The following is a 24,691-nucleotide window of genomic DNA, read 5'->3' as shown; positions in this document are numbered from 1 at the left end:
GCAGATAAACAAGACTAAGAAGAGCGTAAAACAAGCGATTGGATATAGGGGTCCTTAGTAAGATAAAGAAAATGAAATTCAGCTTAAGTCAGCGAACTAAAGGATAAGAACCTAGTGTAATAAAAGAATATAAGAAGAAGAAAATTATTAAAGACTACTAGATAGGTAAGTGATTATAAATCTAATGTAATGGGGATACCTTGGGGAAAATTATGGATCTAGAAGGCTTTAGTAACTGGCTACTGATGCCCAGGAGAACTGGGACTTAAGGTAGTTCTTGATCTCAACATATGAATTGGAAACTCCGGTTGAACCTGAGGGGTCTTGCTTCTGAAGATGCACCAGATAATAACATCGTTGCAAACTTTCCGAAAAGTTTTTAGTTCGGTGTAGAAACCAAGGTCGTCTGGCTTTTACCACCTGAAACCCGCTTGCACTGTTAGTTGAAATTTGCTATTGAAAGCAGCCAGAGTATAAGACGGGCAGATCCGCTAACAGCGTTCGCGAGGCATATGAGAGCGATTTTGTGACTGTTTCTGCTCATTTCGTTACAGAAAGGGCTACCTTGTTCACCCGAAAAACGGTGAATCTGACCGGAATAACATCGGCACGAAGTCGCTTAGAGGCAATGACAACAACGGCGAGACTTTGAAGCCACCCCACTAAAAACCACGAGCGTCAGTACTGTGAGGCAGCTGAAGCAGCTATAGCATAGAAACCTGTAATGTGAGGGAAGTTAAAATACTTTGATGTCAGATTGCCGCCTTGATGCGGTGGGAAAATCATGGCATTGAAGGGATTCTGAATACTTTCTCGTTCATGTCGCGATGCAGCAAGCTGGTGGCTCATCGGCACCATATTGGTCTGTGGTATCTTCTATCAAGGTCTACCCTATTGAACAGTTTCCTTACCACTCCACTGATACCTTCATTCGTGAAGATAAGCGAATAACGCTGCAGAGGGCCAGGATTTTCAAAGAGTGCCAAATTCTCATTCAGAACACCACTCTCCTATAGCTTGCGGGACACCAGGACCGTTTCGAGAACGAGCCTGGGCTCAATCCCAATCGCTGCATTAAGACTTTGTTCAAATGCTCAGTAGAGAATAGAGAGGCTGGGCTTTCACAATCACGCGGGGGGCCAAGAGGAGAAGCGGTAGATCAGTTTCGCTTGTCGAAGTCCTTTCACATATCGCGAAGCACATTGTGTAACAGAATGGTGAGGTATGAAGAGCAAATCAATATTCTCCTGGAGTCCAGTACGGTGCTCGCCGTTGAGACTGGCCTTACTGAGTTAGAACAAAGAACTATGCAGGCCAAAGTTTTCATGTCTCTCTAGGGCTATTCCTCATCATAACAAGGAAACATCCCCTAATCAGATGCCCTTTTCTCTCGCACTCTCGACATGATTTGCGCTCACATCCATCATCTTCTCATCCATCGCTTTGCCGCTATAAGTGATAGCCTCGATCTTCTCAGCAGATGTTTGCTCTTCGCCTGCTGACACAGCATCGACCTCGCCGAAGAGCTTGTCCATACGCTCGAGCGAGATACCTTTTGTTTCTGGGAGGATGAAAATGACACTGATCTATTTGAACGTTTAGCTTCAGTCTTTTGAAACAAAAAGGGTCGCTCTGATTGACAGAAACGGGGGAGGTTGGACATACCATTGCAACCACGTTCAAGGAGAACAAAAGCCAGTAGGACTTTGGGCCAACTTCTTCATTGAACTTGGGCCAAGGTTGAGTCAATGCCAGTAAACAAGTAGTCTGGCCGAGCAGAGAGAGACCGAAAGCCTTGTCTCTCACTTCCTGGGGAAAGATCTCGGACGCAATCGCGGGTGGGATGGGTCCATTTGACCAGCAGTATGTAAGCCCGACAATAAACAGCATTGCAATCTCTGCGACAGCTGCAGCTTTGTTGTTATTATCTGGGAAGCTCGTCGTGAGAGATGAGAGAATCAAAAGAGCCACAGACTGGATGGCAAAGCCAACGATGAGGAGCGATTTCCGACCAAATCGATCGACGGTGAATGTGTTGACTAGCACGACGACCAGTTGGAGTGCTGCTTGGATACCGTTGATTGCAAGCGCTTGGTGACCTTTGTCCCAACCGAGAGACTGGTAAATCAAGGCTGCATACATGGTGAGAGCAGCGATACCTCCGAATTGCTGAAGACCCATGGCGTAAACGCCATAAGCGAGACGTTTCCGCATACCAGCACTGGAGAGGATTCCCATGTATCCGGTCTTGAACTTCTTTCTGTACTCATGGGATGAAACCAGCTCGTGAAACTCGATTCGCACTCGGTCATCATCAACTGTTCCAGACCGAAGCTTGGCCAGCGCATTCAGACAGCGCTCTGGCGTCTCGGGATACTTTTCAAGAAGCCATCGGGGTGACTCCAGATACCAGAATGAGAGGACGATGAAAGTGAGACCGATCGGGATCTGAATGACGTTGGAGATTCGCCACGCGATGTTGAAAGGAGAGTGATGATAAGACATTCCATAGCCCGACCAGAAGGCAATTAACGTTCCCAATTGATAGCCAAATTGTGAGACAGTTCCGACGAAACTACCACGGAGGGATCGAGGAGCACATTCCGCGACATACAAATTCGTTGCGATATAGACACAACCAAAACCCAGACCGCTGAGAATAGGTTAGCTCTCATGAACAGCTAGAGTACTGGGAGACTTGCGTGATGAGGCGTCCGACGATGAGAACTGCGTAGGTATTTGGCACCACCTGAACGACACTTTCCTGTCTTAGTAAAATTGGCCACAGCAAGCGGAAAGGGCGAGGACTTACACTCCAACAATCATGACTGCGATTGAAATTCTCAAGGCCCAGAGTCTTCCGACCCAACTGGCCAGAGTTCCACCGACGAACAGTTGTGCAAGACCTAAATGGTGTTAGATCTGATGTGACTTAGATTGTAGTCTTCTGCAGCAACAAGGTTCCTAAAAATTTGGCGCACAAGAAGGAGAGAAGCTGATGAACAAGGCCGAACGATGACTTACCAGTTGAAGCCCAGGGAATGGTCGCGATGACCCCGCTTCGAGTCGCATCAACATCGTAATAATCGATGAACTGTTTATCTGCGAGGATGACAGTCATGATTCCAGCATCATAGCCATTGAAACAAGTACTGAAGACCATGCCATACAGCATCAAAGCTGCAAAGCGGTCCTCCTTTGGGAGGAAAGTCTGAAAGAACCCCATGTTGAGCAATTGTGTTTCGAATTGTCCTGGAGCGAAGAAGAGCAGGCTGCTTGGATTTATCGAGGTCAACTGGTCGTTCCATGGCGACGATCATATACTCTTTAGGGACCCCGCGTTCAGTGAAGATGGATTGACAGTTCATGAGGTTTTAGCTGCTGTCCACCGGAGTGGCAATCTGGTCTACTGGTGCAGGTGCCCGGTGGGTGCGGGGTAGACCTGTTCCAGGCTACTGGTACTGTTTGTAGCCCCCTACTGTAACCAGGCAGCGCCGCCGACGTTTGGCAAGCGAAAGTCTACAGTATTCCAGTGGGGGACAACCAAGTAAGGCTCCTGGTATGGTTATTCCGGTGGGCTTCAACCGCGTCATTCAGCCTCGCCACTGGTAAATAGATGGAAATGTCATCCTTAGAGCTGCTGCCTCGGTTTAAAGTGGCACGAGGCTGTCCTCTGCATATTCTCAGTATTTCTTGAAAGTCATTCGTTCTTCAAACACAACCATGGCGTATCCTCAGAAAACCTTCTCGAAAACGTCATTTCCCGAGTCAAGTTTCATCAGTCGGAGGCGTCAAGTTGTTTATGACAATACTTTGTTGTATCAATTGAATGTCTTGAAGACGACTGGTCGATATGACGCGTTCAAATTGAAATGGCACCCGTCGTACAATGACAAACCAGACGTTTGGCCTGTCCCTAATCACCTGTTTTGGGATTCGGATATTGCCAAATGGATCGAAGGTGCCTGTTATTTTCTACAATGGAAGGAAAATTCTGAGATCGATGCTGCTGTGAAGGAGCTAGTGGATATGATACGGTCGGCTCAGCAGTCAGACGGGTATCTCAATATACACTTCACGGTTGTTGAACCTACGAAGCGTTTCACAAATTTACGAGATCTACATGAACTGTAAAGAATCCTCGAGAATTTTCCTCTTGAGTTTCAATTCGCTAAATGACAATCCAGTTACAATGCAGGTCATTTGATCGAAGCTGCACTGGCACACAATGCGCATTACCAAAATGATCTTCTGCTGGAGCCAATCCTCAAATATGTCGAACTGCTGTGCAAAACTTTTGGGCCAGGACCACAGCAGAAACATGGCTATCCAGGTCATCCAGAGATCGAATTGGCACTTCTCCGATTGTACGAGAAAACAAAAGTACCAGAACATCTCGATCTCGCTCGGTATTTCATCGAAGAACGTGGGAATCCCACGGGACGAGATGGACGGCATTTTTACGACGTCGAAAGCGAAGCCCGTGGGGACAGGGAGAACGAGCGGCCCGTATATTGGCCAGCCAACCGCAGTTACTGGTGAGTATCAAACTGTACTATGATATGGATGACCCTGACGGTTTGTATTGTAGGTACCAACAAGCTCACAAGCCAATCATCGATCAGGAGACAATAGAGGGACATAGTGTTCGAGCCATGTACCTTCTTACCGCAGCAGCTGACCTTGTACGACTAGAAGGAGCGAGCCCGAAGCCAATGAAGGAGGCTTTGAAGAGGCTATGGTCGAATATGGTGGAGAAAAAGATGTATCTCACTGGAGGTATTGGTGCACAGAAACAGTGGGAAGGATTCGGCATTGATTACTTTCTCCCATCATCAACTGACGAAGGTGGATGCTATGCAGAGACATGTGCAGGGATTGGAGTCATGATGCTGGCCGAGAGACTTCTTCAGGTACAGTAGATTCTCAGACTCGCGGATTTGTTGCTAATGAACAGTAGCTGGATCTTAATGGTAAATATGGTGACATCATGGAACTCTGCTTCTACAATGCCGTTATGACTGGAATGTCAACAAATGGCAAACAGTTCACATACGTCAATCAGATGGCATCGAGTGATGCTGATCTCTCGAAACGAGCAGAATGGTTTACTTGTGCATGTTGTCCTCCCAATGTAACCAGACTTCTCGGATACATTGGGGGTTACCTTTGGAACTTCAACGTGCGTGATGAGAGGTCGGTGGAGGTAAATGTCCATATGTTCTCATCGGCAACCCTGAATATTCCAGTCGGTAATAGCGTCCTGGAGTTGGAGCAGAAATCAAGCTGGCCATGGGAAGGCAAAGTCAATTTTTCTGTTCGGAACCCTTCCAAAGTGTCGACAACCATCAAAATCCGCATACCGAGCTGGGCCGAGACTTGGGAGGTGGGTTTCCTCCTTCGTATCGATATGCAAATACTGACTGTCCCAGATCTCGCCAGAGGTCCCAAATTCTCAACTCGAGAAGGGTTACTTGACAGTCTCCGCACATTGGGTGAAGATCAATCCGTCCTTCCAGCTGAACATACCTCTCAAGCCACGCTTCGTCTCGCCTCACCCTTACACGAACCAAGATATCGTTGCACTCGCCCGAGGACCGCTCGTCTACTGTCTCGAGGATTTCGATAACGCTTGGGTCGAAGACCACTTCAAAAGCCTTGTGCTGGATCCTTCCAGCCTTGTTGACGAGAGCAAGGTTTCAGAGAAAGAAATTGGAGAGCCATATGTTGCTCTGACGGTTCAGGGAGTGCCTTATTTCCTTGACTTCGGCAACGAGAAGAGACAGGATGGACCAGTTGGTTCGGTCTCTTATAGGCAGAATGAGGTCATTGAGAATTTGCGATTTATTCCATATGCTCTTCGCGATAATCGGGGTGGGAAAGGACATATGAGAGTTGGCATTCGTCGGAAGCATTAGATCTTGCAGCAGGGGTTGAAATTTAGTATATTACCGCAGTTAAAACAATAGACTGTGTTTTCAATTATAAGAAAGTCTTCCCGGAGAATCTCTTTGCTGCACTTCAGAAAGGAAAATTTCGCTGGCAGTATCCCAGGTGCTCAAGGCTATCCCCTTGCTGCAGAATGGAGACTGCGAAACTTGCTTGAAGACATAAAGAATACTGCGAGAATGATACAACAAGCAGGCTCGAGGATATTCGCGCTCCAATTGAAGGGGGGGCGTCACGCTAAATCTTTAGCCGAGTGCCCTGTCCGGTGGGGGTGGACCGTACCTTGACCACCTGCATTCTCCAGGAAAGAGTTCGAATGCCCGTCAAGTACCGGGACAGCACAAAACACAAAGGTCGCTTCATGCCACGCCAACCCCAACGGAGTGAATGTGACCTGGGGAAGATGCGGGGTAGGGAAGCTTTTCTTATTGCCGATCAGAGACTAGCTTGATCCCAGCTGCAGGCAGTGAGTGAGGAACATATGATGCTTTTGGCAGGAGAATTGGGACGAAGCAGATCATCTCGGAGCTTCTAATAACACACAATCTTCCGAAGTAAGTCTATATAAGGTAGAGCAAGAACGTCTTTCCTCTAGTCTTCAGCTTCATGTTGTGTTATCTCTCAGTTCGAGGTCGTAGCATTGCCGTCACTTTCAAGATGTATTCACTTCTTACCCTTCTTCTTGCCGTGTCTGTGGCGTCCAGTCCTCTGGATAAGAGGGTGTCAGGAACATCAGTCGTCAACCTAAACATTGTAAGTGATCATTCTCGTTGCAGTTGGATCAACAATGTCTATTTTTTTCATGTCACGTCAAAAGTGTTCTAAGCCATGTGCCAATTAACGACCATCCAGAACACCGGACCTCCAGGACATCTCGCTAGCGGTATTCTCTACGGCATACCAGACACCCCGAACCAGATCCCCGATCATTTCTACACAGATATTGGGTTCAACTACGCACGTGCTGGAGGAGCTCAAGTGGCAGCCCCCGGCCGTGGCTGGATCTGGGGCTTGTCCGAATACAAAGTGGGTCACCACAATCCTTTCAGAATCAAACACTAGAATTCTGACAGTGGTGCAGGCTCGATTTGCTTCGGCGTTGTCTAATTACAAGACCGCACGAAAGTACAACGCGCCCTTCATTTTCCTCATTCATGACCTGTGGGGTGCAGATGGAACTCAAAATTCCTCTGCACCATATCCGGGCGACAATGAGGACTGGACGTCTTGGGATAGTTATCTTACTCAATGGATCTCGGACATCAAAGCCAATGGTGCTACTGCTGGCTTGTCAGTTGACATCTGGAACGAGCCGGACTTAACCGTCTTTTGGAATCGAGGGCAAGCACAGTACATTCAGATGTGGGGTAGGACATATCATCGTTTGAGGTTCGTTGATGTGTCTCTGATTTTCGGGACCCTGGTTTTGCTAACTTACTTGAAAGAAATGAATTGCCCGGTGTACTCCTGATCGGTCCAGCATATTCTGCTCAGCCAAATCCCAGCAATACATGTAAATTTCATTCCCGACATCCCTGAAGATCAAAGCTAAATGTTGACAGGGTGGACAAATTACCTCAGCTTCGTAAAGAGCAATGCAAGCGTGCCAGATCAGTATGTTTGGCATATGGAAACTGGGGGTGGAGATATGCAAGGAGCGAACGGAGCGCTACAGACCATGCTTAACACGTACGGGCTCCCAAATAAGCCTCTGAACATCGACGAGTATGCCATATACTCCGAAGAGTGTCCTTCAGGCGCAGCGTGGTGGATTTCTCAACTGGAAAGAGTCAACGCAATTGGCCTTCGTGGAAATTGGTTGAGTGGATATCAACTCCACGATTTCATGGCCTCTCTTGTCTCCAAGCCAGATGCAACATCCAATTACAGTCCAACTTCTGGCGGGTACTTTCCGAATGGCGAATTCCAAGTCTACAAGTACTACAACAAGAACATGACGGGGCACCGTGTTAGTTCTCTTCCATCCGCAGACCTGAAGCTGGACACATATGCCACCGTGGGAACAGATATGGTCAGAGTACTTACTGGAGTGCGCATTACCACTGGAACATGGCAAGTCACAATCAATGGTCTGTCATCTGTTGGCTTACCGACATCCGGATCTCTCAACATCCATACTTGGGGATTCCCCTTCACAGGTGGCCATTTTGGAGAGGTGGAATCTCCGAATGACCTTGGATATTATTCTCACGATTATTCTGGAGATAGCGTCACATTCCCTATTTACCAGACTGACATCTCCACAGCGTATGCTTTCGAGTTTGCAGTCAAATAAGCTGGGTTTCATAAAGTGTGCATATTCAGATATTCCCTAGGGTATGTGTGGGGGCAAACATAAAAGTGCTTCATGAATTTCATTCTGTAGGGCCTGCATATCATGTTCACAATGAATCAGTATCTATAGCTTTGAGAATAAAAAATACCTAACAAAGCTAAAAGTTGGTCGGACGTAATACTGATAAAATGTCAGCACTGTGGAAGTGCTTTTCACGTTGTCGACTACCTGGGTTAGGCAGGTACTGTTTGTCGAGTAGCGGAGATGATTGGGGCGCTAAATTACCCCACAGCTTAGGTAGTCTTCGTCATTCCATTACCTCCAACCATCACGTCCATCCAGGGACCTTTTCTATCTTGACTACGTACAGCATACTGTTCTTCCTTCTCGAATACCCCAAAGCTATTCTGTAACATATCCCCAGGCATCCTTGACATCTGCGGCCTCTAATCCATGGCGTCCTGGCACCACGGCATTAGCTAGCTAGACATAAATTTGTCGATACATGGTACGGAAGCAGTGCCCCCAAATCTATCAGAAAGCTCCTGAGCACTGACACATATGAGTAGATGGAGTATGGATCTCCACACCAGTACGGCTGATGACAATCAGACGGGTCAAACCAGTCGATTGCAGTGCCAGGAATGCCAACAGACATTTGGTCGTGTTGAACACTTGACTCGGCACTCACGAAGCCACGCAAAGGAGCGCTCGCTGAAATGCTCTTACTGTCGAAAAGGATTCTATAGAATGTATGTACATTTGAATGGACCTTTCGAATTCTCGACCGACGGGAATGTCGCCTGACGTGCTTACAAATTCTCCCATCTACCACGTGACCTTCAGTTGCTGAGCCTTTTCTTTAGAGATGCGTTGAGACGGCACGAGCAAGTACATAAAGAACCGAAACGAAGCGCTCTTGGAAAAGGTGCTCGAGCGTGTCTTCCTGTAAGTTAGTCTTTGCGGGGTTTTCTCATAGCGCAATCTCACTATAGACTCGATGATGTCCGACAGCCGCTTAGATGGCATCAAACCACTGCTAACAGCGACTTTTTAGTGCGCGAATGCTCGGAGAAAATGTACAGGAGAATCACCTTGTTTGGGTTGCCAGAAACGCTCATTAGAGTGCCAGTATCCAGCCTCAGGACGTCGGGGCACGACCTCAACACTGCCACATGCAAACGGCAGCTTGAGCTCGCCAGGGGATGAGGTCTCACCACTGTCACCCTTTGACCAACGTACAACCAACTCTCACGAGTCTCCAATGTCTTGGTCAAATACATCCGGCTCTCCAGGCCAAGTCCAAGGATCGCCAAGTCACGCAGATCCTTCCCAGACTTCCTCTGGAGTAGAGCAACTCAATTCGTTCTCTTCTGAAGCAAATCCCTTACAGAATCAAGACTCGATCAGGACAGAAGAAAGGAATATTTCCCAAGATATTGACTCGCCAGATTATCCCAGAAGGCAGCAGCTTACTGATGGAGGTCAAATGTCTAGATCTCGAACTTCAGGCTCTGAGTTTCATCAGTTACATCCCCTACAGCATTCAGTCAGCTTGAATAATGCAAACTCAGATCAGCTTACTACACCTTGGCTCAACAATTTCCAATCCATAAACTGGCTCCCTGAAGACTGGAATCCAGACTTCCACATGAATGGAGAGATATTGGGATCATTAGACCATAACCATGATATCCCGTATACAGACCATGTTCCATCCAGCTATCAACAACCCCCCAGAACGTTTAGTTTGAGCCACTCTCAGGCTCTACTAAATCACAACCACATATCTCCTCGAACTGCAGATCTTCATGAAGTGTCGAGCCCAGGATCACAAAGCACCCAGTCTGCCGGCCGATTCTACGTTGACGGAGATGGTGCCCGACTCCCACGAGTTCGAAGAGCGCCGTATAGACAATCAGATACAAACTCTCGTGATGCCTCAAACGGCACTTTAGTGTCATCATCCATCCTCATGTTCCCGGACTTGGGCCAGATCCCCACGGGCGATGGAAATACAACCACCAGGTCTTTCGACGAGCTTCCTATAAGCGTATACGATGAGATAACGAGGATTTATCATCTTTCTTGTGAATCATCGACAATGTTTCCGAACTTTTATGGTGATTCATTCCCGTCATCTCGAGCTCTCAGTTATTTTGTACATCTATTTACGCAACACTTTCGTCCGTCACTACCGTTTCTTCATCCAGCAACGTTTGACATCTCGAGCACTCATTGGCTCCTAACATTGGCGATGTCTGCCCTCGGCAGTCAATACGCTGACAACGAATCGTCTGGCGTTCTTGTTGTTGCTATGCATGAGTTTGTCAGGCGTGCAATAATGATGGCGGTGAGTGAGTCTTGGTCATTTCATAGATTTCACACAGCTGATTGATAATTTCAGATTGAGCTAGATGGTAGCTCAAAGCCTGGAGTGCTGGTCTTGGCGCAAGTGAAGCTGCTGAATTGTGTTGGAATGATGTATTGTGGCGATGATCGACTCCGAACATTGGCAAGAGGCTACCACAGTGATTTAGCGGCATTTTGTACAGTGCATTGGGCAGGTCCCTCCGTTGCAGCCACTTCAAAGTATCCAGAGAGGACCGAACAAGTAGATCAAGATTGGCAAACATGGATACAAACAGAAACGATACGGAGGACAGGGTATTGCATCTGGGTAAGCTCGAAATCTAGCTCGAAAGGGCTTGGCTAACATCCACGTAGCTTTTGGACTGCATGTGGTCTTTTCATCTCCAGATGCGGCCTATTCTGAAACTTGAAGATGCCAAAGTTCCAATACCATGCCAGGAAGTACTGTGGGAAGCTGAATCCTCCCTAGATTGGGAGCAACTTTATGCCTGTGCCGCACGTAAGTATCCAGTCAGAGTACAATAAACATATCCATAAGCTAACGAGTCTTTAGCAAGTGTCTCTCTTCATGACACCATAAAGCTTACCTACGTCGAGAAATACCTTCGGTCCTCCACTGGAGAATTCAGTCGGATTCTTTGCGTGCATGCTCTTTTCCACAGAACTTGGGAAGTTGAAAAGTATTTAAAGCAGCCCCTCACTCTCTGGACTCCAACAGCAGAAAAGCAAAGCTTGCAAGTAATTGAAAAACATATTCCCATTTGGCTTCCGGGTAACTCAATATACTCGAAGTGGCGGAACTCGGCATGCGACTGCCTTGACGTATTGCATTGGCATGCGAATAGCGTCATAGGCGCAGCATCAGGGATGGAACATCCGACTGTTTTGCACCTCCACCTAGCGCGAGTCATCTTACTGACACCAATTCAATCAATCCTCGAATTGACAAAACTACTGACAGACGCCTCAAAACTAGCGGAAGATGTCCAGGTTATGACACTGAGAAAGTACGTCCAACGCTGGGCACTCGAAGATCAACACAAAGCAAGACTTGCTGTCATACATGCCGGTGTTCTCTTCTGGCATGTCCGTCGCTACTCCTCTGACGCATTCTACGAATCGTCCTCTGTAATTCTTGCAACGCTAGCCCTTTGGGCATACGGAACCTTCGCACCTCACACTTCTCCAAAGCAGGCTGCTATCAACGATTCCACAACTCCCAATAGCGCGCCGCAAGACTCCGATCAAGATGCGGAAGCTACATCACTCTTTCCGACGTCAATTCAGCTTGACCGTCCTGCTGATGACGAATTAGTCCAGCTGTTTGTTAAAAGAGGTCAAAGTATGCGTGCGAATATCACTGGTGTGGGAAACCTGTGTAGTGCGAAAGGCCCTTTGCGTGTACTGAATGAGGGGCAGAACCTTCTGAAGGGATTGAAGGTCTGGGGTGAGAGTAAGAAAGGTATTGATAGGTTACAGAAGTTGAGTGATGTGTGTATGCAAGAGCGAGATGGAGGGAGAGTTGGTTGAAGCATGTTTATGAGATCATGTGTGGGAAGCATGCATCTATTATGTAAGGGTTCGAGCTGGACTGTACCAATTTCTTCCAATCCTGAAATAGAGCTGCTAGATGGACTATATATAGTATTTACAATTCCAGGAGCAGCTAGATGTCTGTAATGGGTCATTTTTGTATGTAAATGGTTTATTGCAGGGTTTGTTTACTTCATGTGGAGCTTGTTTACTTTAGCGAGATCCGTCATATATCTACCATTTGGACGATTGGAAACGACTGACTGGCAATAGTATCAGCTTACATGCTATTAAATTACTCATAGTCATCCTATTTAATCGTCGGTCGCGTGAAATCCTGAAAAAAGGGTGAGTGGATCGAAGGTTGCACGCTTCCCGCGTCAATTAATTTCATGATCCCGAGCTAGCAACCGAACGCTATTTTGATTTCGCCTTGAGTCTCTTATCACCTTCCATTCAACTTCAAACCTCCAGATCGAACAACCTCAGCGCGTCGAGTCTCAGTACTCGACCTGCTTGCTTTCCTGAGCAGCGCTGGCCTGGCTTACCCTTCAACTTGCACGATGGCGCCGGTAGATTGACTCTCATCTGTCGACTTGACATAAAGCTAATGTGACTCAACAGTTTGTCGATAAACTTGACCCATTTGTCCTGTACGGACCAAGTCCACAGGCACCCAATGGAGAGGACACCCCTCCCAGTCTCACGTAAGTTCGATATCAATCTGCCTCTCTCCCTCTGGTTGGCCGCTCGACACGAACGCTAACCATGAAAGCAGTGACCCTCTCACCACCGTCACGCTCACCATCGGTCAAGGCTCCAACATGCGTACCTACACCCTCTTCCAGGAATTTGCAAGCTACCATTCCCCCATGCTGGCAGCTGGTTTCAATGGACCCTTCCGCGAAAGCCAAACCCGACACATGGTGATCGACGACTTCCAATGGCCTGAGATCTTTGGCAACGTCCAACACTGGATGTATACCCGCACTCTCTGCGGCCCCAATGATGCCAAGCTTCTCACCTCTGGCCTGTGCCTTGTCTGGATCCTCGCCGACCGCTTGATCATGCCTAAGCTGCAGAACGACGTTATGGACGAGCTGTTTACCAAGAGAGGTCCTAGCCGCCCACTACCACTTATCTGCTGGCTATACAAGATACCTATCCCTGATGGAAAGCTGAGAGAGTTGTGGGTTGATCGCTGGGCTTTTGAGTGCAATAAGGGGGGTGCGGAGGGGGAGGCGGGAGACCTTGTTATGCCGGCGCAGTTCTTGCTTGATGTCTCGTTGGCATATGAGAGGGATGGTAGAGAGTTGCGAAATGTGATTGCAATTGGTGGAGAGTGGGGAAGAGCGAAAGGTGGTAGGAGATTGTTGTTGGAGGACTACTTGGTTGATGAGCAGTGAGTTGTGGCGTTGCTAAGACTCAAGCTCCTGGGAACTAGGTACTTCTTCCTTTTGATTCTAGGCTAAACACGGTGTAGCATGATGGGTGAAAAGCTGTTGTTTGTTTGCAGATATCTGGAATCGGTTTAGATTCTGTTGTGCTTGGTCTGCGGCAGCAATTGAGATTTCATAAAGGAAGTCCCCACTCAGCGTAAAACACCTCTACGAATTCAATATTCTGGACCGTATGGCCGACCTGTGAATATGTCAAGATTATGGTCCAACAGGAAAATTGACGAAGTGAGTTACAGGGTGCCATTGATTCTTGTCAATTCAATTTTTAAGACAGGCTTATTTATCTCTACAGTTAATACTGAAGAATTCAATAATGTGGCGTGGCAAGGCTATGTTTGATCTCTTGGGTTATCGTTACAAGTGGCTCAAACATGTCTAAAGCTCCTCCAATCTTTCTGACTCATCTCTATTCAAATCAATTCCGCTGGTAATACTTTAGGACCATCAGCAGAGCGCACATCTTACCAACTACAACATGGACTTGAATATCTCGACCAAACCTTGAGGCCCCTATTCTAACTCTTCACAATGGCTGTCCAGCGACCAAGTCCTCATCAGTTCCTGGAGTAAGTGTCCGCGCCTCGGACTTCGTTTGTTCTTTCTTTCTGTTGGAACACTGCTAATGAAAGTTCGTGATCAGGATGATGTCAGGGGAAAAAATCAAGATCTACATCGGCCAGGAAGAAAAGCTATATCTAGTACCCCGCGCGCTTATCTGCTACTACTCCGGGTTTCTAAACACACACTTCACCAAAGATGTCTGTATCAGACAAGCAAGCACCTGGCACAAGGCGAAATGGGCAAAAAACAACGCCAAGCATCTATACGACTGCCAACCGGAGCAATTTGACATGCTGCTCGAGTGCATGATTCAAGGTGCTATCTCCAAGCGTTGGACAAATAGTCGCGAGGCTATTGAGAAGTGCATGGCGCTCGTCGAGTACTCTGGAAATATTGATATGGGGGATTTGGTGTGCGAAGCTGTCCTTGAACCGCTGCGTCAAGCAATTAAGAATCCCGCTCGACGACCTCCTCCATCCAATTTCAACGTTCCGCGTCGTGACATCCCACAGCGAAGCTTTACGGAAGACGAGATCAAGGTGGTATTCAATGTGACGAAGACTGGGAATGCTCTGAGAGCTTTAGTAGCTCAAGATGTGCTGAGTAGAGAAGGGTTGAAGGGCACAACTTTTGAGGATGCAGAAAATAATGTTCCTGGGTTCGCTGCCGAGGTCTTGAAGCAGTTCAGGAAGTCTGCGAGCTTTTGGGTTTGGACTGATCCAATCAACGGGCTTCAGAGAACATTTGATGGATATTCTTGACATGTACTGGGCTCTTTAGAAGTTGACTGGGGTCTGGCCTATCTGAAGTCCTTTCAGGGTGTTCCTAGCAACACGGTCAGACAACCCCCAGTTCGATTAACATAAAATCTGCCCCGATGGATTTGAGATGGAATCTAGCATAATGTTCTCTTCTCAAATTGCAATGCAGCATCTCTTTTCCTTCAAAATTGCCCACGTCGCAATCTGAAGCGTCAATGTTCGGTGTTCCACCGTCTTGGTGAATGGTCGGAGGACAGATCAAAACAATGCAAAGCGACGTCTCTCATCGCTGCAGGAAGAATGTTTCAATGATCTATGTCTTTCTTAGGGAGCATCGGATGAAGGTACAGAGCAGTGGCAATGAGTATCTTCGAGATACCGCAACTGACAAGCATGTGACCAAGCAGGCGGTCGCTCCTGCTGAAAGTGGAAAACTCAACAGCACTACAGCAGGGAAGTAACAAGTGGGCAGGTGAAAGAACAAGATAGCTGCCTACGATAGGGTATTTGGTCTCAATCTTCTTCCACGTTGACTTCGTGCTTCTCATCACCAGCTCCATCTGCCCAGATCTAAAGCCATAACCTCAATCTATCTGGGACTTCTGGTATCTGTTTCCCATGTTACGATTCACAAAATCAGAGTCCGCGAAAAGACGGCCCAGTCTATCTCCTCTCCGATTGACATCGTCAACGCCAATGGTGCCCTCAACTTCCAAGCGGCCAGCCTCGCGATCTTTGGAGCGACCAAATAAGATGACAACCATTGAGTGCATTGCGTAAGTCTAAACTCAGACCATTCTATACTGTGATATCATCCAATTCTAATCTAACATTTGTTTCAGCAAGATAGCCTCTGGCAGATGGGTTGATCTCATCGTTGGCCCCGAAAAGAAAGAATACAAGCTGCCGGCAGACATACTAGCCCATTACTCCCCTTTCTTCAATGCTGCCATCAATGGTCCATTCCAAGAGGGTCAAGGAGGGCTCATCACACTTCCAGAGGACCACACGGGTGATATTGAGGCTTTCGTTGATTTTGTCATCACCGGCAGTGTCGACGATGCTTTGGACGTTGACAAATGGGGCGATGAGGCCATCGAAAGATGTGTCAGCTTTCTGGTTTACGCCAAGAAGTATGACCTGGATTCTGTTGATGATCTTGTCTATAGATCACTCAAGCAAGCTCAGCGTGGTCGATAGTTTTCTCGTTCTTGGCAAAACGGGAACGAACGGCCGTTCGTTTATGCTAACCCTAAACGGACTGGCGTTCGTTTAAGCGATCTAGAACGGCCGTTGGTTGGTCAGATCTCCAACGGAACGGGGTCGTTTAACCCCGTTTTAGTATAGTTCCTACTAAGCCTTTTTCAGGCTTGAAACCTTAGCGAGATCACTTAGTAGGTACCTAAGGTAGGTTAGTCAGTGGAATGCAACTTACCCTCTATAGTATGTAAAGCAGCTGAACGTATTATTCTATATGTTTTAGTACGTAATTTATATAAGAATAACATTATAATAATAATTTAACACTTATACTACATTTAGGTATATTTTTAAAAATAGATTATAAAAGGCTAGTTTCTTCGTTCGTTCTTGGCAACGACCTCGTTCCGTTCGTTTATAGCCTTATAAAACGAACCGCAGTTCGTTTTATAGTACTAAAACGTCAGTTCGTTGAGAGACCTGAAAACGACGTCGTTCAACGGCCGTTCAACTATCGACTACACTGAGCAAGCTATGACTGTCAAGGATAGCAAGGGTTTCCGTGGAGATCACATCGAGAGAGTCTTCGATTCCACGTCGGAAGGAAGTCAACTAAGAGTATTGATTACTCAAGCAGCCCTTTCAATTGGAGATGTTGGTAAAAAAGGCTTGTATCGAAAGCAAGAGAAGGAGGTACCTGGCTTTGCTGCAGAATATCTTCAGCAGCTCAGGATGGCCAGCTCATACATTTCTTGGAAGGACCCTCTGCGAAAGGAAGACAGAGACAAGGTTACCTTTCTGGAGGATTATGACTCGAATGATTCCATATCATCTAAGGTTCTCTTATTTAGAGATACTTGAGAATGCCGACCAGATATTGCATACGCATAAGCATCGGACGTGCGGGACACAATGAAGACGATGTAACCTTGCTGCCGACAATGTGTTGCAGAGGGAGACTCTAGAGCTGTCATCGCTACAATATGTTTACAGGTTAGACGACAATTAGATCTCGCTCGAGCTCTTACCAATCTGCTTTGACTCTATTCCAGTGACATATTGACTTAACTTCGCTTATTTGGAGTGAAATCTGGAGGCTTCTGCTCTCAGCCAAATCATTCACCTCTGCACACAACACCAGAAACTTCCCCAGATCTTGTGCGCTCGAACGAACAGGCACAACTGAACTCTTCTCGTGTCAACATCACACGACGCCCACCAGAGACTGCTAGGTGCTATCAAGTCATGGCATCTCCATCGAAAATCCCCAAGAAGCCGACAGCGGTCGAGTTCCTCAAGTAAGACAATCCTCTAGAGAAAGACATCTTCACCTCTCCACTGCTAAAATGTATTGATCACAGGTTCATTTCAGGCGCCCGCGTTGATATCTATGTCGGCAAGAACAAAAAACACGACAGTGTTCCGAAGGACCTCTTTTGTTACTACTCTACTTATTTCGAACGGTGCTTTAATGGCGACTTTAAAGAGGCCAAGCAGGGCAAGCTGGAGCTTCTGGGTGATGACGTTGAGGACTTCGAGATTCTGCTCCAGTACATCCTGCACGGAAACATTCCTCTGGAGGATATCCAGGCGAGATTCGAAGGTGCAAATGACCCTGATCTGGTCCGCAGGTACATGAGTATCCTCGAGTATGCCGACAAGTACAACATGCAACACTGCATCGGAGAGATTCTCTATCTCCCTATTAAGACAGGTCTTACAGTACTTGCTTGTGGTGACCGAACCTCCCCAGAAGATGTTGAGATGGTCTTCCGGGTCTTTGAGAAAGGCCACAAGCTGAGGAAGCTTGTTACGCAGGCTGCACTGTCGCGACAAGGTCCCTACGGCAAGGTCTTCCAAAAACAGGAAAAGCACATTCCTGAGTTTGCTTACCAGATGCTCAAGGAGATTAGAAAGGCTTCAAAACTATATCCTTCCGAGAGCAAGTGGATTGACCCGATTACAGGCACTGCAAGACTCTTCTGAGTAAAAGCTTGATTTCCAAATAGCCACGATTTTGGAGTGGACCGATTTCGGATAAAGTTCTGCTCAACCTCTATGCTGCTATCTGCGAACAAACGATTTCTAGAGGATAATTTCCCGTTCGGGGGATATCAGGATGCAACGCAAGATTGACCAAATGGTGCTTTTCTGGAGCTGAGCGGTGCCGAGGAATGATCTCAGCAATGGAAACTCTTCAGCTTAAGAAAACCAATCAATCCATCCTTCCCCGAGAAGATCAAGAGATAACAACAACATTCCCTGTTAAAAGTGACTTCAACTCTCTCAAAAGTTGAATTTCTTTATCGCTAGGATTTTAATCTAAATTTCGATCTAGCAATGTCCCTAGGAGACGAAGTGTTCGAAAAATTCGGGACCTAACATGACCTTTGCAATGATTGACCTACTTCTGAATATATTGATAATGACTGACAAGGATTGATCAATCACTTTTGTGAAATCTTAAGCATAGTTCTCAGGCAAGCAGTAGGATGACTGAAGGTGAATAGTACCTACCGAGCGTGAAGAGAGTGAATTCAACATGCCTAGAAGTCAGACTGTTGGATACAAAAAGACTCCTACTTCCTTCAATCTCTACTCAACAACAAAACACACAACCCAAACCGACATCGTAACCCAAAGAATACTCAAACCCTCCCAACAAAAATGGCAAAACCTACCTTTCAGAGCGCCGTTCCAAAGAAACCAACCACCTCAGAGTATCTCAAGTACGTCTCTTTCTCTCTGCTCCATAAGATAAGAGTCTCACCTTCTAACATTTATACACTGTACAGGATGCTCTCAGGTCCTAAGGTAGATATCTACGTTGGCAAAAAGAAGAAGCATTACAATCTGCCAAAGAACCTGCTTTGCTATTACTCAAAAATATTTTGAGCGTTGCTTCAAAGGTGCTTTTAAGGAAGCGCAAGAGCAGAAGTTGGAGCTTCTCGACGATAAAGTGTCGGATTTCGAAATGGTTGTTGAATTCATGCTCCATGGCAGCCTTCCTGAGTTCAACCAAAGCCAGTTTGCGATGCCAGTTCGGCAATGCATGAAAATTATCGAGTACGCCGACAGATTCGCTCTGGGTGAGGTGTTCTGCGAGCTACTTTACAAGAAATTGGAGAAGGGATTGCAAGAGAGGGCGCGAGAGCTCGAGTTGTTTGATGAATTCACCCCAGATCACGTTGAACTCATCTTCCGCATCACTCGAGACGAGGACCCTTTCCGGACACTAGCCGCACAAGCTATCCTGTCTCTTAATGGCCCAAACTACCAGGGACATCCTCTCGACCTCACAGACTATAGCTCGCGTTTCCAGCGATTGGAGAAGGAGATCCCCGACTTCGCATTTGAGATGCTTCAGCAGGTTCGTCAGAGCATGGTGAAGGGCAACACCTGGATCGAGCCGCTCAGAAGGGAGAGTTACCAGTATTGACATACTTACTAGATGCGGAGGTGACCTTGATGACCAACTGACAGATATCTCCTACGTTAAGAGAGGCAGTATGATCTGTGGGAAAGCCTGGGAGACATCGCAACTTCTCAACGATCCGAGAATGTAAGCACTGGTCAAAGGGCAAGTCTCGTTGGACTGGACGGAGACTTGTGCGGTACTCAAGAAGGCAAACATGACCGCCTGCACCAGCACACGCACCGCTCGCTTATCGACATGACAAAACGACTTGCCAAATGGTTCGCATTTCGTGAGGAGATCAAATAACAGGAAAGGGCCTTCATTTCATAAAATTGATATCGCAGAAGGAGTTCCTGTCGGTTGGGCAGATATCGCAGCATTAGAGGGCGAAAATGAACATTGTCATACTTCGAGCTTGCTCAAGCACGCCCAAAGAAATTGGCTTCGTTGCTTGCATTTTTTCCTGTGCTCCATCTCTTAAAGACATCCACAGGTTGCAATACTTGGAGGATGAACGGCAGGACGGTACTTTTTATTGGATTGGGTCTGATATCGAAGGATCGGAGGAAGAGATGCACGCTATATGCAATGCCTCTACTTTGCTCAAGGGAGCACAAAACAATGAAAAAGAAACCCCAGATGCAAGCCTAAATCCCCTTTAGACCTTCATCTCAACCAAACCGTGCTTCCAGACAGTGACGAAAGGAGTGACACCATCCTCGCGGTAGTTCATGAGAACGACCCTGGAGATACGTTAGTATAAATCTGAGTATTGTACCGGGAGGATTCTGAAGACGTACATTCCGTCAGGATCCATCGACTCGCCAATGTAGAAATCGTAATCCTTGAAGTTGGCGACAATCTTCTTGGCGTAGGCTTGAGCACCCTTCTCGAAAGCGGTGATGGTCTCCTCTGGGGCTTCCTTTGCCTTCAAAGCCTCCTTGACCTTCTTCATGTAGGCTACCACCATGTTAATCAACTGTATATCTGGCCGGGGAAATAAGAGACGTACTCTTGAGATGGCTGAGATATGACTTCTTGTCGAATTGGGTAGAGTTGAGACGGAAAGAGTTGACAACATTGTTGACCTGTACGGCACCATCCTCAACACCCTCCTCGGCCTCCTCAGCAGATGCGTTGGCACCAGTGTCTGTGTCCCCATATCAGCGGTGTATCTTGTATCCATATCCCCATTCCAAGCCACAGTTTGTATCGGTATAGATGTAGGTATACGTACTAACTTCGACAGCGCCAAGGGTAATCATGGCGCAGTCGACCTCGTACACGGCACCATCGACCTCCTTCAAGTCGTAAGAGTCGGAGATGATCTCATCACCGGTGATGATATCCTAAATTTATCATACGTGGTCAGCAACTGATCCCATATCACCAAATCATCCCATTCCATCCCATCCCCCACATGTTCTCCAACTCCACTTGTGGTTGAGCAAGTCGCAGAAGCGGGGTCATTTTCTGGCAGAACACGATAGGATCAGACCGGGTTGGGCAGCATTTCTTACCTTATAAATGATCATATTGGCGGTTTGGTATGTGGGAGATGTGTGAGGATTTGTCGGAGAGATTGAGATAGAGGGAAATTCTAATCTGCAATTCTGCGGTGGGTGGGCTGGGCTGGACTTGGAAAAATCGCGGAAGACTTTGTGGAGGGGCAGAAAGCGAGCTTGTCCAGGACTGGTTAGAGTGGACCAGCAGCACTCACTCACTGCAGCCTGAAACCTTCAGGCATCAAGTTTGCCACATGTCAGTGTGAGCCCAGTGAGCCCAGAGCCCAGAGACTGGGAAGACGGAATTGGATAGGACCAGGAATGCATGAGGCTGGTGGGGCTGGGAAGGAAGTGAGGAAAGGAGTGCCGTGCAACAATGTTTAAATTAAGAAGCAGTGAAAAGGGGATGCATTTCTCAGTTTATTATGGATTGAATAGAAACAATAGGTTGAACAACAAACACCAACTTTCTCCTCACCGCTGAATGCATTCCGCAAGACTCCTCATTGCTTCTAGACCGGAAGAAAGTCAGGAGGCTCTTTGACAGGAGATCGCGGGATTGACGGATAGAAAAAGCTTAAGCGAGATTTGATAGGGCGCCGATTACTGACTGCTGTGGCGGGAGCGAGGACTCCCATCATCCATCATACAAAGCAAACTTTACTTGACTTCACTTCACTCCGCTCCCTTCCTTTCACTTTGCAACTTCCTCCACATTCGACTCTCCTTTCGTGCGCACCACGATAACTGCCGGCCATACTCACTTTCCTAATAATTACAATGGCAAACATCAGCATTGCCGCCAACGCTTCTGCGATGAACGACCTTCCACCTCTGCCCGCCTACACACTCTCTCCGGCGCCTCCGCTCATCTCCTGGTTACCCGACTACTACCTATGCCTGGTCGTCCCAGTCGCCGTCTACTGGGTAGTGTCTATGTTCTTCCACCTCATCGATGTCTACGACGTATGGCCACAATACCGACTGCACACGCCCGCCGAGATCCTCAAGAGAAATCATGTCTCCCGATACGAAGTGGCACGCGACGTTATCATACAGCAGATTATCCAGACGGCGGTGGGAGCATTGATGGGACTGACGGAGCCAGAGGATCTGGTTGGGAAGGGGGAATATGACATTGCTTGTTGGGCGACTAGATTACGGATTGCGCAGAGAGCTCTGCCGCAGCTCCTCGGCTTGATCGGTCTCAATGCGGCGGCCATTTCGAAGAATATGTCCGGGTCACATCCGGTGTTGGCGGGGTTCCTTGCAGGTGGCAGATATCCTTCTTTGAGCCTTGGGCTGGACGTTGTTAGTGGAGCACCGGTGGCGACGTTTGCGAGCTGGGAGATCACCGCTGCGAAGGTTTTGTACTGGTACATTGTGCCTGTGATGCAGTTCTTGCTAGCGATTGTCATCGTGGATACTTGGCAGTATTTCCTCCACCGGGCTATGCACGTCAACCGGTGGCTTTACAGTAAGCCCTCTCTTCTGGTCCTCTTGCTTTGGTAACTGTAAATTGTTTACTAACCAAACCTAGCAACATTCCACTCCAGACATCACCGCCTCTACGTCCCCTACGCCTACGGCGCGCTCTACAACCACCCCTTCGAAGGCTTCCTCCTCGACACCCTCGGCGCAAGCATAGCCTACAAAGTCGCTGGTCTCACACCCCGCCAAGGCATGGCATTCTTCGGCTTCTCGACTCTGAAGACCGTCGACGACCACTGCGGGTACGCATTACCGTGGGATCCGATCCAGCACATCACGAGCAACAATGCGGGATACCATGATATCCACCACCAGAGTTGGGGCATCAAGTCGAATTTCTCGCAGCCGTTCTTTACGTTTTGGGATGGGCTGTTGGGCACGATGTGGAAGGGTGATACGAGTTCTCGGTATGCGAGGGACAGGAAAGCAGCGCAGTTTAAGGTTGATGCTGATAAAGTTGAGCTGTGACGAGCTTTGCATTTCACGAAAAGAGAATTGATTGTACTATATTTTGCAGGCACTGCGCAGCATTGTTGTCGGTTTGGGAAGTTCTCATTCTCGTCATTCGTTCACGAGGGGTGTTTTGGTTGGAGGTACTACAGTATTGGGTTGGATTGAATGGCTGGATGGATGGGCGTTTAGGGTTTGTGCTGATAAACTTTGCACGCACGCTTGCTGGCTGGATTGCTTGATATGTGTATAACTACATGTACAGACGTGGGGCGGGAATAGCTGTATGTCTGTTTGTCTTGCGAGGCCAGAGGTGCTGGATACCTAATAATAATAATATACCTATTTCTTTTCCTGTCAATCTATTTGGAGCACGCTTCTTGCATCCAGCTGTGAGTGAATGAGTGAGCCCAAGTCTTGCGGGAAGCATTGAAGGCATGGGATTGCTAGATAAATCTCGAGTCTAGAAGAAACCGGAGGCTCTGCGCGAAACCAAGTAGCATTGAGTAAGGTGCTGTCAAGGTTCGGTTCATCGAGTCATTCCCCGTTACAGAACTCGCTTCAGCGGATATCAACCTAATCCTGCATTGCTACTCTGTCGAACCTTCAGCACTACTCTTGGCCAACATAAAACGCTTATGAGGAAGCTTTTCCCCTTCCCAATAATTAACATTTTTCTTGTCTTGTCTTGCTTTAGAAGGGGAGTTCTTGATTTTTAGAGTTTGCTGCAAGTAGACATAAGAGTTGGAAATAAGAACTCTGAATGTTAAAGGTAAAGTAGATCGGATAGGATCGAAGTTACTGGCGGAGGGTGGGATGGGAGGAAAGAGCAGTTCATGCATCTCGCGATGAACTCGGGTTCGTCTCGCGGGGGTAACTCGCCTTAGCTTTGCTCGTCTCGGGACTACTGAAACCGCGGTGGTGGTAATGGAAGTCATCCATGGAAATAACTTTGACACAAGTGAGCGAGTGGAGGTCACCTGACCTCAAATTTCCCTACAGCATGCCTTAATGTTGAGAAAGAGAGAGAAAGGGAGAGATTTCATCTAGTACTATACTGTCCTGTTAAGCCGTCTTCCTATTCCATTTTTTCTTCTGGTTACGGGCCACTTTCAGGGCTCGAAAATGAAATGGACTGACAAAAGTCTGGGGATGTCGTGATACAGTGCAGTAGACAGGTTTTTCGACCTCTGTGGAATCCGTCCCAGGTGTTTGGGAAGTTAGAGACTCCAAAGCTGGAAATACATGTACGCCGAAGCACGAGAATCAAACGAAACCCGCCGACTTGGGAAGAAAACACGTTTCTCTTGCCGCTGTGTCTCGTCTTGTGCTTCGAAGTCGGACAGATTGTTAAGCTACCTGGAAAGAGGGACAGCGTCTGTCATATGTCGGGAGCCTATAAGTGTGTCATTGTACTCTCAAGCACAGTAGTACAGTACAGTATTTCCACGCGTTTTCCATAGGATGCTGTACCGAAGGACGGAATCCTCGTGGCCAGTGTAGCAAGGGACACAGCGCCCTCGGTTATGTGCTTTATGTGCTGGTTTTTGCATTTCTTCCTCCTCATTCGACGTAATACAGTTGGAATGGAATATCTCGCCGACGTTGAGTCAGAAGACAGTGTCGCTCTCAAAACTCGCGTATTTGCTTGCTTAGAGCTCAAATACAAACAACGCGAGAAGCGCCAGTAGTAA

At 47.4% G+C, this 24,691-nt stretch overlaps 11 protein-coding genes across 12 annotated transcripts; 9 read left to right on the top strand and 2 right to left on the bottom strand.

Annotated features, from left to right (window-relative positions):
• Positions 1–1,222: 1,222 nt before the first annotated feature.
• Positions 1,223–3,426, bottom strand: ONS95_009371 (uncharacterized protein). The gene is made up of 5 exons (XM_058502961.1): positions 3,025–3,426; positions 2,813–2,906; positions 2,703–2,759; positions 1,666–2,653; positions 1,223–1,586 (listed from the first exon to the last, which is right to left on the bottom strand). Exons 1-5 carry the CDS (start codon positions 3,224–3,226, stop codon positions 1,374–1,376), a joined length of 1,554 nt encoding a protein of 517 aa, XP_058361893.1. The 5' UTR covers positions 3,227–3,426; the 3' UTR covers positions 1,223–1,373.
• Positions 3,427–3,496: 70 nt separating this feature from the next.
• On the top strand, positions 3,497–5,954 carry ONS95_009370 (uncharacterized protein). Its single transcript, XM_058502960.1, has 5 exons — positions 3,497–4,130; positions 4,188–4,538; positions 4,592–4,913; positions 4,961–5,386; positions 5,433–5,954. Exons 1-5 carry the CDS (start codon positions 3,724–3,726, stop codon positions 5,916–5,918), a joined length of 1,992 nt encoding a protein of 663 aa, XP_058361892.1. The 5' UTR covers positions 3,497–3,723; the 3' UTR covers positions 5,919–5,954.
• A 319-nt stretch (positions 5,955–6,273) lies between these two features.
• Positions 6,274–8,411, top strand: ONS95_009369 (uncharacterized protein). Its single transcript, XM_058502959.1, has 5 exons — positions 6,274–6,702; positions 6,802–6,975; positions 7,031–7,338; positions 7,395–7,462; positions 7,512–8,411. The coding sequence occupies exons 1-5, from the start codon at positions 6,556–6,558 to the stop codon at positions 8,243–8,245; spliced, it is 1,431 nt and encodes a 476-aa protein (XP_058361891.1). The 5' UTR covers positions 6,274–6,555; the 3' UTR covers positions 8,246–8,411.
• Positions 8,394–12,456, top strand: ONS95_009368 (uncharacterized protein). 2 transcript variants are annotated; one of them, XM_058502957.1, is made up of 7 exons: positions 8,394–8,753; positions 8,815–8,997; positions 9,112–9,193; positions 9,303–10,598; positions 10,653–10,925; positions 10,973–11,117; positions 11,172–12,456. In XM_058502957.1, the coding sequence occupies exons 2-7, from the start codon at positions 8,822–8,824 to the stop codon at positions 12,146–12,148; spliced, it is 2,949 nt and encodes a 982-aa protein (XP_058361889.1). In that variant the 5' UTR covers positions 8,394–8,753; positions 8,815–8,821; the 3' UTR covers positions 12,149–12,456. The 2 variants fall into 2 exon arrangements, with proteins under 2 accessions (XP_058361889.1, XP_058361890.1); XM_058502958.1 differs by having other exon boundaries at positions 8,815–9,193.
• A 258-nt stretch (positions 12,457–12,714) lies between these two features.
• On the top strand, positions 12,715–13,557 carry ONS95_009367 (uncharacterized protein; the record flags this gene model as incomplete). The annotated part of the gene is made up of 3 exons (XM_058502956.1): positions 12,715–12,723; positions 12,776–12,858; positions 12,930–13,557. 3 exons carry the CDS (start codon positions 12,715–12,717, stop codon positions 13,555–13,557), a joined length of 720 nt encoding a protein of 239 aa, XP_058361888.1.
• A 582-nt stretch (positions 13,558–14,139) lies between these two features.
• Positions 14,140–14,933, top strand: ONS95_009366 (uncharacterized protein; the record flags this gene model as incomplete). Its single annotated transcript, XM_058502955.1, has 2 exons — positions 14,140–14,177; positions 14,252–14,933. 2 exons carry the CDS (start codon positions 14,140–14,142, stop codon positions 14,931–14,933), a joined length of 720 nt encoding a protein of 239 aa, XP_058361887.1.
• A 696-nt stretch (positions 14,934–15,629) lies between these two features.
• ONS95_009365 (uncharacterized protein) lies at positions 15,630–16,133 on the top strand (the record flags this gene model as incomplete). The annotated part of the gene is made up of 2 exons (XM_058502954.1): positions 15,630–15,709; positions 15,776–16,133. 2 exons carry the CDS (start codon positions 15,630–15,632, stop codon positions 16,131–16,133), a joined length of 438 nt encoding a protein of 145 aa, XP_058361886.1.
• A 1,245-nt stretch (positions 16,134–17,378) lies between these two features.
• On the top strand, positions 17,379–18,382 carry ONS95_009364 (uncharacterized protein; the record flags this gene model as incomplete). Its single annotated transcript, XM_058502953.1, has 2 exons — positions 17,379–17,431; positions 17,495–18,382. 2 exons carry the CDS (start codon positions 17,379–17,381, stop codon positions 18,117–18,119), a joined length of 678 nt encoding a protein of 225 aa, XP_058361885.1. The 3' UTR covers positions 18,120–18,382.
• Positions 18,383–19,107: 725 nt separating this feature from the next.
• ONS95_009363 (uncharacterized protein) lies at positions 19,108–19,572 on the top strand (the record flags this gene model as incomplete). Its single annotated transcript, XM_058502952.1, has 1 exon — positions 19,108–19,572. One exon carries the CDS (start codon positions 19,108–19,110, stop codon positions 19,570–19,572), a length of 465 nt encoding a protein of 154 aa, XP_058361884.1.
• Positions 19,573–20,209: 637 nt separating this feature from the next.
• ONS95_009362 (uncharacterized protein) lies at positions 20,210–21,086 on the bottom strand (the record flags this gene model as incomplete). Its single annotated transcript, XM_058502951.1, has 5 exons — positions 20,210–20,294; positions 20,352–20,511; positions 20,564–20,701; positions 20,789–20,900; positions 21,072–21,086. The coding sequence occupies 5 exons, from the start codon at positions 21,084–21,086 to the stop codon at positions 20,210–20,212; spliced, it is 510 nt and encodes a 169-aa protein (XP_058361883.1).
• Positions 21,087–21,479: 393 nt separating this feature from the next.
• Positions 21,480–23,359, top strand: ONS95_009361 (uncharacterized protein). The gene is made up of 2 exons (XM_058502950.1): positions 21,480–22,533; positions 22,597–23,359. The coding sequence occupies exons 1-2, from the start codon at positions 21,837–21,839 to the stop codon at positions 23,013–23,015; spliced, it is 1,116 nt and encodes a 371-aa protein (XP_058361882.1). The 5' UTR covers positions 21,480–21,836; the 3' UTR covers positions 23,016–23,359.
• The last annotated feature ends 1,332 nt before the right edge of the window (positions 23,360–24,691 follow it).

This window comes from Cadophora gregata, assembly GCF_030347475.1.
Source record: "Cadophora gregata isolate MNR1 chromosome Unknown scaffold_3, whole genome shotgun sequence".
Lineage (NCBI taxonomy): Eukaryota > Fungi > Ascomycota > Leotiomycetes > Helotiales > Ploettnerulaceae > Cadophora > Cadophora gregata.
This window is presented reverse-complemented; position numbering and strand designations above follow the sequence as displayed.